The sequence below is a fragment of the Hermetia illucens genome, chromosome 2, assembly GCF_905115235.1.
Source record: "Hermetia illucens chromosome 2, iHerIll2.2.curated.20191125, whole genome shotgun sequence".
Classification (NCBI taxonomy): Eukaryota; Metazoa; Arthropoda; class Insecta; order Diptera; family Stratiomyidae; genus Hermetia; species Hermetia illucens.
Window position 1 is genome coordinate 63,412,293 of NC_051850.1, and position 11,001 is coordinate 63,423,293.

At 42.1% G+C, this 11,001-nt stretch overlaps 1 protein-coding gene across 2 annotated transcripts; it reads left to right on the forward strand.

Annotated features, from left to right (window-relative positions):
- Positions 1-9,404: 9,404 nt before the first annotated feature.
- Positions 9,405-10,668, forward strand: LOC119649226. Of its 2 annotated transcripts, XM_038051285.1 has the most exons (3): positions 9,408-9,631; positions 9,693-9,807; positions 9,867-10,668. In XM_038051285.1, the coding sequence occupies exons 1-3, from the start codon at positions 9,499-9,501 to the stop codon at positions 10,504-10,506; spliced, it is 888 nt and encodes a 295-aa protein (XP_037907213.1). In that variant the 5' UTR covers positions 9,408-9,498; the 3' UTR covers positions 10,507-10,668. The 2 variants fall into 2 exon arrangements, with proteins under 2 accessions (XP_037907214.1, XP_037907213.1); XM_038051286.1 differs by lacking the exon at positions 9,693-9,807 and having other exon boundaries at positions 9,405-9,692.
- Positions 10,669-11,001: the final 333 nt, after the last annotated feature.

The following is an 11,001-nucleotide window of genomic DNA, read 5'->3' on the forward strand; positions in this document are numbered from 1 at the left end:
TTAAGACGGCACTCTCCCAGGGCCTGGAGTTTTCTCGGGGTTCCAGAGATGAAAATTTCGACGAAAAATGGATAGCAAGGGAGCCCACAGAATTTTCACCCCAAGGCCAGCTCATTCGGATAATTTTCACATCGACGCCCGGATTTTCTTTCTTCCCTCGCATATGATGCACTAATACAAATTTTATAGAGAATAAACAAACTAAAACTAAAGAGTTAGTGGAGAGGGAGGAAGAGCTCATTGCGTTTAGCCGCAGTACGATAAGGCGTCGCTCGACGCAGCATACAAAGGAGGTACCGAAGGCTGAAACGCACACTCTCATAAAAACAAAAGAAATCTTGCAAAGAGATATGCAAAGAAGTACTGACGGTTTTTGATTTAGGCTGAGTGTCCTTCCTAGAGCTAAAGAGGAAAAGCATATTCGCAAATGCGCGGCAGTTTTGAAGCGCATTTGGTCTGCAATACTCCTCAACAAAAGCGTGGAAAATAAGCTAATGGTAACGGTGGACCTACTACCGAATTTCCTTTTACAACAGCAAAATGCGCGCAAAAAGCAGAATGAACCTTAATTCTTGCTGTGAGCACCGAAGTGCTAAACGAGTCATAGATTACAGAACGAAAGGAGAAAAAAAGCGAAAGGAGAAAAAAAAAGCGAAAGGAAGAATACATATCTGGAGGAGACTTTATCCAATAGTCTCCAGGGCATAGAAAAGACGCAGAAGAATAAGAAGGAACACTCTACCATGCCGATAGAAAACCGTCTGCCTTAAATCAAAGCAGATACTAAAGGCAAGGGAAGACTAGACCGCCAGTTGTGCTCATTAAAATGACGAAAGACAAGACTTGACGGAAGTTTTCCTCGTTATAAAGCCAAGTCGGAAGACAGTGAAGTAGAAGTCGGCTCGTCGGAAGAGTGAGAGAAAGGGGACATATATATACTACAATTTAAATGACGAATCAGCGACTCGTTAAATACATAGTAGCCAAACCACGATGTGCTGATGCAAACGTTGCATTGCATTCGTATTGTTGCCACAACGGCAGATATTACAGCGATATGTAATACATATTAATAATAATCGTTAGTGCAACAATCCAACTGGATCTAGAGATTAAAGCGCTTTATTCAAGGCCGTAACGGTACACTATCAGACGGCGTGGTCAAATATGTGCCATTACCTGAGAATTTTACGCGAATATCTAAAAACGTCGTAGCGCGGAGATCCTGGTTCGTTTCACTGGACATGTGAATAGATGATTACGGCGCTGCCTAATAAATTTAGTTACTGCACCAAGCAAGTTCGAAATTCACAATGAATAATTACGACCATCAAATATAGATTTGCCTAAGTATATGCAATACAATAATACAGTATACTTTCGAAAGTAAAGTTAAATAGTTGAAATAAAAGAAGATTGCATATATTAAGCCAGTTCGAAGATTCGATTGTACTGCTGAAATAAATTAAGGACGAACTATTGCGCTTGGTCACGTTAAAAACCACAGCACAATGCAATTATCAGCAGCATATCGCGGTTTAGAAAACTAACCATGAGCACTTTCCTAGTATGGAAGGAGTGGATTATTGTTAAGATTTCGAAAAAGCGCTTATCTTGAGCGAAACAGTTGAAAGGATGTTTGCGTGCTTTCTGCCGTCGCAAAGATAATAACATAGCTAAAATAATCCTGGAACGCATCAAGAAACACTTCGAAAACTTGATCGACAAAGAACAGATTGGTTTTATCAACACCCCCAGCGAAGATAAAAGTTACGCACTGTTACAAAAGTGCGCGGAACTTTTATCTTCACTTCATCTGCTCTTAATCGTTTTCGACAGTGTGAACAGGGAGTGTGTCTGGAGTGCTGTGTGCAGTAAGGGCATTAGTAGCTTTGTACTGATTCAAGGGGTAAGCTGCTCCCGGAATAGATGTATCTACATTGAAAACTAAAAATTGTAGTTTGGAGGAAGCTCCTTGTCTATCAATTTTACGCTAGACTGCAAATAACAGACAAATATCTAATGTCTTAGAAATGATACCCAACCAGAAGTCTGAGTTCAACAAATTGTTGAGGCTGAAGAAAATAAATGCGAGGAGTAACGATAATATCCGATTTTTGAAGAAATGCATCAAATCCCGCGTAATACCGAAGTCCCATCGCTTTAAGTTAAAATCGGGTCGCGATAAAAAGAAATTAGTTCTAAAGTTAGAGTTGCAAGACATCACGGTAACTCTTAATTTTCTGTTCGTTGTAATAACGTCGCGCATATTGATAACTATGTAATAAACAAAACGAATATTGAACTGACCGATAACGAAATGAAATTATTAAACACAACAACCATCTAAGGTTGTCGACGAAACCGTGGTTGACATCGTGGCAGGTATAACATTCTTGGATAACGACAGTAACAATGAAATTCGTTCCCGTATAAGTAAAATCAGCTAAAAATTTGTAAACGCGATTTGAAAACAATACGCAAACTTCGTGATAAACCGCTATATTTTCTCGTTATGGAAAAAGATAAGTATGACCAGGATGTTTTTCAAAAACTGGATAGTGGAAACTTCTTCGGATTGCGGAACAACCCGCTTCCCGAATCTATCAAAAGGGTCGATCGAGCGTTGAAGGAAGCTAGTGTGGTTGGTACATTGGACGACTCCGAAGGAGGAGGACGAGATGCGAGAAATCATTGCGAACTCGAACTCATCGACGTACAACATCGCCAAGTGGTTGATCAATGAGTGCCAGACCATTAGGACAACCAATAATAAGTATTCATCTGCTTACTTTCATGTACTAATCCACAAGCTGCAACGCATTGACAGGATGGATGAGGACGAGGTGATAGTGTCACTCGATGTGAAGAGCATTGTTTCCAAACACGCCAGTGAAAGCGTCAATTTTCGAACTCGAGAGATGGCTGAGCTAGTTTGGATCTGGCCCGGAGTGGAGAAAAAAAGAAAAAGAGGAAGTTGCGATGGGGAATCCCCTCTCGCCGTTACTCACTGAAAGGTGTATGTCATCAATCGAAGAAGAAATTGAATCGGGGGGAATAATGACTAAAATATGGTTTAGGTATGTAGACGACGTATTTGCGATTGTTAGAAGAGACGATGTCGACATGGTCATCTTTTCTATAGGCAGCCTTCATCATAAAATTGAGTTTACACTAGAGGTAAAGAGGATGGGATTCTACCCTTCGTAGATCGAAATATCGTCAACTCTAGCGGGAAGCTTAAGTTCCAGATATACCGTAAGCCTACAGTAACGCAGATAATGATACCAGCAACTTCACACCATACATCTTCCCAAAAATTTTCTGCCTTTAATTGCATGATTCACCGACTTATCACATACCCTCTTTCGCAATACGGTTTCAATAACGCACGACAGCATATTATTGACACCGCTATTAAGAATTGGTATAATCCTCAGACTATTGAGAAACTGATCGAAAGGAAAAATCAAGCAACACAATACGCATGCCTATACAACACTATTCTTGCAGTATAAGGAGGCAACCACGAGACGGAGAAGTATCCCGTATTCGTACCTATTTAACAACATCAGGAATTGGATAAAAAAGTTTCAACTGGAAGTCGTAGATTCGCGTCGATCTTCCACCTTGCGGAATTTACAGGGTGGCGTCAAGGATCCTTGGGGAGCGGCGGAAAAAAGCGGGATCTGCCGAATAACGTGCATCGACTGTAAGAAGATATACATAGGACAGACTTAACGCCTGGTAACAACTAGATTTATTGAACAATCATCAAGGAAGCGGTAAGTAGTGTTCGGAAACAAAAGTCGTGCATCAGTGGCAGCGCACCCTTTCGACGGGAAAATCTTGATCTCTTGCGTCATATAAACCGAACGACAACCTTGGACCCTTGGGAAAGTTTAGAAATTTTGAGAGAAGACGCGAGGCGGCTACTAAATACAGATTCAGGTAACTGCCTCTCAAAATTAATAAGACTCGCCGCGGTAATTACTAGGTAATTTGGTTAATAGTTTAAAAAAAAATTAAAAAGTAATTTAAGTAACTAAGTAATTAGCGAATAAGTATAAAAGAACCGTATAATCGCAATTGTTTTTAGTAGCTTTGTACTGATGAACTGAATAATAAAAATTGTAGTTTGGAGGAAGCTACTGGTCTATCAATTTTAGAACTAATAGCTATTATTAGAGCAAATGCAGCAAAATATCACATGCTACATCGAGATAAAACCTCAAAGGAATTTGAAGTCTAAAACGTTGTCCCACACATATCCTGTGAACGACACTTTTTTCTTAATCGGCTCCTAGCAATATGCTTCAACTCACTCATTCACCTCCTTCCACGCCTCTACCCCACATGTTCTACGGCAACACACTCGTCGGCTAGCCTGGGACAGTGAGATCCAGAAACAATATGAGGGGGTTTTGTGGACCAATTTTGTTATTGCATATATCGTTGACTTAGATATCCCAGAATAAGCTGCAAAAATTTCAAAATAAAATTCATGTTCCTTTAGATTTTATGAATGTAGAACCGAACGATTATCGCTCGAGCGCCCAGAAAATGGTCGCTTCATGACCTTACGTCATCTTGTAATGCTATGTAAATAGCGTATTTATAATTACTTGATGCGAGTCCCTTTTGCGAGTGCATTTATGTTTGTGTAAAACAAAACCTTATTACAATCGATTCACTGTCTGTCTGTCTGTTCTCCAAAATGGCTGCACCGACTTAAATGAAATTAGATCTCAAAATATGCCCCATTCTAATAACTGCTAAAATAAACTTAATAGCATATTCCAACTTGAAATTGACCGGCAGACCTTCCCATTCTAGGAGTACCAATTTTGCAGCAAAATAGAGGATAGCATCACACGTAACACTGCAAGATTTTGTAGAAATCTGGCTATTAGTATCAAAGTCAGTCTATCAACTCGCGAGAATTTAATGCATATTAAGCCATGCAAATAAGATGCTGACGTCATAATTAATGAGAATAATTGAATATTAAAGTTACATTTATAAAGAATCTATTTCTTCATCATCATCAACAGCGCAACAATCGGTATCCGGTCTAGGCCTGCCTTAATAAGATATCCCGGTTTTGCGCCCAGGTCAACCAATTCGATATCCTTAAAAACTGGCTGGCGTCCTGCCCTACGTTATCGCTCCATCTCAGCCAGGGTCTGCCTCGTCTTCTTTTTCTACCATAGATATTGCCCTTATAGACTTTTCGGGCTGGATCATCTTCATTCATACGGAATAAGTGTTGAGTCGGACAACGGTTGTTGTTGTCCGGTTTTTATCCACAGCCTGACGGTCATAGTATATTTCATAGATTTCTTTGCTATGTAGACTATAGAATCGTCCGTCCTCATGTAGGCGGCCAAAGAGCCACAATTTTTCTTGTTATGAACCCAAGTCTCCAAAGAATACATGAGGACTTGTACAGTAAGAGCTTCGACCCTATGGTGAGACATTTAAGCTGAAATAGATTCTGTTGGCAGCCAACAACCGTACGCGGATTTCATCGTCATAGCTATTATCGGCTGTGATTTTCGAGCCTAGATAGGAGAAATTTTCAACGGTCTCAAAGTTGTATTCTCCTATCTTTATCCTTCCCGTTTGTCCAGTGCGGTTTGATGTTGTTGGTTGGTTGGTTTTCCGTGATGACGTTGCTACCATATATTTTATCTTGCCTTCACTGATGTGCAGCCCAAGATCTCGCGCCGCCTGCTCGATCTGGATGAAGGCAGTTTGTCTCGGGTTGTTCTTCCCATGATGCCGATATCGTCAGCACAGGCAGTAGTTGGGTAGACTTAAAGAGGATTGTGCCTCTCGCATTGATACCAGCATCACGGTTCACTTTCTCCAGGGCCAGGTTAAAGAGGCCGCATAATAGGGCATCCCCTTGCCGTAAACCGTTGTTGATGTCTCTCTTTTTATGTATGAGGCAGATAATGCCTCTTTAACAGTCGTAAGCCGATGAATTGCACAGACTGTTTCTTCTATACTTGGTTGTGGAGGTATTTGTCCGTCGTTTTCAGTTGGCGGGACCTTCAACTCGCCGATATTCTGGTTGCTCAGCAGTTCATCAAAGTACTCAACCCATCACTCCAATATGCCTATTCTGTCGGAAATTAGATTTCCCTCTTTCTCTTGGCAGGATGAGCATCGAGGTGTGTAAGGTTTCATCCTATTGACTTGTGCAGTTGCTCTCTGCACTTTTCGAGATCACACACCTGTTGGTTCTCCCAGGTTTCCCTTTTTCCGTCTGTGAAGTCACTTCCCCACTCGCTGGAGTTCGTGATAAGTCTCTGCGCGTGCCCGCGTCCTTTGAGAATGCAACATTACTCGGTATGCGGCATTCTTCCGTTCCATTGCTAGCTTCCATTCATAGTCAAACCAGCCGTTCCGACTCTTTGCGGCTGAGGCCAAATATGTTTGTGGCCGTATTTATGATAACGTTCTTCAGGTGATTGTGAAGATCATTTGTTGATGCTTCATCTCCAGGATCTCTGTTGGCTGCTGTTATTGCGGCATTCATTTCCCTCTTATAGGTTTTAAGACTTGCGGTTTCATCCAGGGCAGAGGCAACTCATCAGACGCTGCCCCACCTCTGCCCTGGAAGCAGCGTGACCGAAGTGGTTCCGTGGACCACAACCGCGAAAGCATGTTGCTTTCCAACTGGTCCGGTTCACAATTAAGTGGATGGCGGACTTAGGAATCCCTCAATTTTTAAACAAAACTCGTATAGGTGTTGCGGAGGGTTGTGTTGTGGGTTGCTTCAGTGTTAATTCTCACCTGATTGTCAAAAGGGATTCTGGGTGGTGTTGTTATTCGAGCTCGGAGCACCATGCCAACGAGATAGTGATCCGAGTCTATATTGGCCTCCCTATATGTTCTGACATTCATCAAGGCTGAAAGGTGGCGGCGTTCGATTAACACGTGGTCACTTTGGCTGAAAGTGGTCCCATCTGGAGAGGCCCACGTATGTTTGCGGCCCGCTTTCCGCGTAAACCAGGTATTTCCAACAACCATTTCGTGTGACACTGCTAATTGCATAATCGGCAGTCAGTTATCATTTGTATTTGGATGTAAACTATGAGAGCCAATGTCTCGCCTGAATACGGGTTCCTTCCCTACTTGGCTGTTAAAATCCCCAAGTATGATTTTGATATCTGGGACAGGGTTCGAGGGCTCGTTCTACTGCCTCGTTATTATAATTAGGAAACCTGCTCGGAGCACATGGTTTACTGGATGGTTGCTATAATATATGGTGTAGTGGCTCTTCTCCAGGAAACCGGTCCCTGTCCAACGCATCTCCTGTGACGCTGTTACATCAGCCCTATATTAGGACAGGGTTCCGGCTAGCTGCTTGGCAGCTCCATCTCTGTACACTTTCCATGAGAAAATACACAAATCGTTATTCCTTTTTCGTTGCTGTAAAGTCCATCCTGTCCGAGGCTCCTGTTGTGGCTTCGTAACTTGGGTTTTATGTGTAGGGTTGTCAGCCATACCCAACCCCCAACTTGGAGGACCAGTTCGTTTTTCGTTAAGAAAGAACTTCCAGCGGTTACCACATGGAGGTGAAGATAGGGTTTGGTAGTAGAGCTGTTGGTGTTGGTTCAGCAGGCGTTCCCTAGGTTTTATGCTCTGGGACCTATACTACCCTTTGACCGACCGAGAGACACAATTGCTTATTGTTATTCGACTCAATTGCTCTCCTTTGCCATATCTAAAGGCCTCACGAAAGAGGGATGGAAAGGGGAGATTCCTCTTAGTTGGATAATGTACAAAATCCATATTCCTAAACTGTATGTAAATTTTCCCATACGTGCATTGTAAATATGCCACTGACTATAGAATGCACGATCTACAATAATATTCTACGCGAATGCCATCCTCGACCTTCGCCTATCCTTGCGAGTGCAATAGACGAAATATGAGAAGATGGAAATGGATAGACCATGTGAATTTAGAGTGATATGGGAAAATTAGAATTAGAGTTAGTCCTGAGTAAGTAAAGCTGCTCCAGCTAACCCACATACATAATACACCCAAAAAATGTCCACACCTGGATTTATGGGGCGAAGGAGGTTAAAGGATATGTACTATTGCTCTTGGGGCAGATTTGCAACTGTAATCTACAACAAAAACATGTGCGTTTTAGGTAGCAGAAAAGCATAGCCTCTGAACACTCAGACCGTAGTGGCCCATTGTACTCGACTCCCCCGTATAACGAAATATGGCAGATGCGTTTATGTCCGATGCGTCCATAGAAAGGCATTTACATAGAAAATGCTCCGTGAATTCCATTTCCTCATTATAGGAGGGACACGTATTCGTACTATTCCTATTCTAAACATATTCTCAGCTAGTAAATTATAGCCAGTCAGGATGCCCAGACGTATTATGTCTTCCTGATTGTCGACAGAATAAACTTTGTAGCGTGTTTGTTATGTTCAGATATGCCAAGAAAAGTTTGGTGTACCTAGTAGCATTAAGGCTCTGGTACCTGTCATGGGGGAGCATGTTTCCCATAATGTTCCCAGTTTTTTAAAGCAGCCTTAGCCAATGCCATCTCTGGTTCCAATCCCAGCATGGGGGAAATTAAGGCATTCGAGATTCATTTCGCTCTACGTCACAGTGACCAACTACTCTGGGTATCAAAGTAGTTTCACCACATTGAATTTAGATCAGAAATAGAGTGCAATCGGTTTCTATATTTCCTAACGATTTTCGAGGTGATCCAAGGATTACTCAACGCCCTCAATGCAGCCTGGCTATCGCTGGAGATACTGATGCACCTGCTCTTCCGCCGCTCGTCAATCACCCAGGTTGCGGCCCTTAGCATCGTATACACTTAAGCCTGAAGAATCGTTGAATATTGTCTCAAAGGAAACGCCCACTTCTCGTTTTTATTCTAGGTAGACTCCTGTCCAGAACGCTGTTCCGTTTTTGAGCCATCAATGTATATATCCCGTCACCCATTCTTGTGATTCGTCCCAGTTTTGTCTACGTATCTTATTTTCTACCGAACAATTGGAATTGGAATTTAAGAATTGGAAGCCATTGTAAAGACTGGACCCTGCCTGAGATGGAGCGATGGCATAGGTCAGGACGCCAGACAGCTTTCAGGGATGTCGAATTGGTGGACCTCGGCGCAAAACCGGGATGTCTGAAGTTCCTTATTAAGGCAGGCCTAGACCGGATACCGGTTGTCGCGCCGTTGAAGATGATGATGCATTGTGTCTCGAGTCTTACTAAATATCAGTTATCTCAGTACTTAGAGTGACAGATGCTGCATTCTATCCCACGTATTGCGTTTATATAAAGACATCCTTTTTCGCAACAGCCCCGAAAGTCTAGGCAACAAGCAAAATCCTAGGAAATTATTTTTCAAGTAGGCTGCAAACATGACAGGTTCGTTCAGATTCTATTATTGTTGTTTCAAATCTTGATAGTTTCGAGTAAACACAACATATAAATATTGGTATGTTGAACTGTTCAAACTACTTTTTACTGATTTCGCTAGCGATAATATCGTGGATATTCCTATGTCTATCTAACTCGAAACCATCTTACGTAAAGTTTCTCAAGGAAAAGCAGGAAACCCAAAAGACCGCGGGTAGTGTCCACCTGAGAAGTTTTTGGTTGGCATGTTGTGACCGTGTGCTCCTTAATTTCAGGTGAGCTCTCCAACTGGCCGGAAACAATTCTATATTCTGTGACATCAGTAAATTCTAGTGTGATGATCTACATCGCGTGCACTCTGTTCGGGGTTTTCATAATAGTTAACATCGTGTAGGTAACTTTGAGATAACCTGCTATCAGTACACTAAGTTTTCCTTCCAACTGGGCAGAAAACGGAAAATGAACTCACTCTCTCTGACGGAATCCATATCCACGATAGAAGCAAGCGTGGTTTCCTTAAAGTATCAATTGTCTCAGCTGAAGCTAGAGAAGACTAGTTTGCTGACGCTGGTGAAGCAATACAAGTTGGAAAAGAAGTTCCTGATTCAGCACGTCACCTTCAACAAAACAATTATCCAGAAGCTGCTATCAGATTTGCGTAATGCCAAGGAGCAATTAGACACCCTCAGGTGCAATTACTATATCAGTCCGTGTATATCCAGTGACAAGTCCATTCAGAACTTCAGGCCGCAAAGCGAGCGAGTCTGCAATTCATCCACAGGCATTGTTGACAATTACTTCCGTAATCAAAAAAACAGCAGCAGTAAGAACCTGGATAAGTATGATACACTGAGGCTTACCCTAAGCAATCGTGATGTTATCAACGGAGTCCTCATGGAGGCGTTCAATGGTGTTAGAAGTGGCAAAAACAGAAGCCAACATTTCCCACGGATGGGGCATGCGAGCAATGAGGATCTAGTTGGTGGCAGTTCCGAGTACAATCAACATTCCTTCTCAGGTCATAAGAGAAATAATATGGTAAATATCGTATCAACGGATCAACTGGAGGTGATCAAAGGACTGTATTGAACAATGTGACCCGCGTTCGCACCTAAATAACTTGTGCTTACATTTTTAGAAAGAGTGCAATGTGTAAATTTGCAAATTAGTTTTTTGAACAATTAAATCTTATTTATGGTGAAAACGTGAGATTAGTCTTATTGAAGGTTTATAATAAACGACAAAAAGTCATTGAGTTTTTAATTAAGCGTCCAAGACAGGCCAGATGCTAACTGCGACTTTTATTGTTGTTTTTCACGTTTCTTCCAAGCTGTTCCTTGACCAGTCCATTGCCGATCGCGCTGTTTGCCATGGTATTTCCAAAGCTAGCCTGTGTTTCAAGATGTTCTTTGGTGACAGCTGTATTCGTGCATAATCTCCAACCTCGCTCTATGGGAGCCAGCGTATCGCCTTTATACGGGCTCCGTCCCTACTTGGCTGTTAAAATCCCCAAGTACGATTTTGATATCATATCTGGGACAGACTTCGGGGGTTCGTTCTACTGCCTCGTAAAAGGTACGTTCA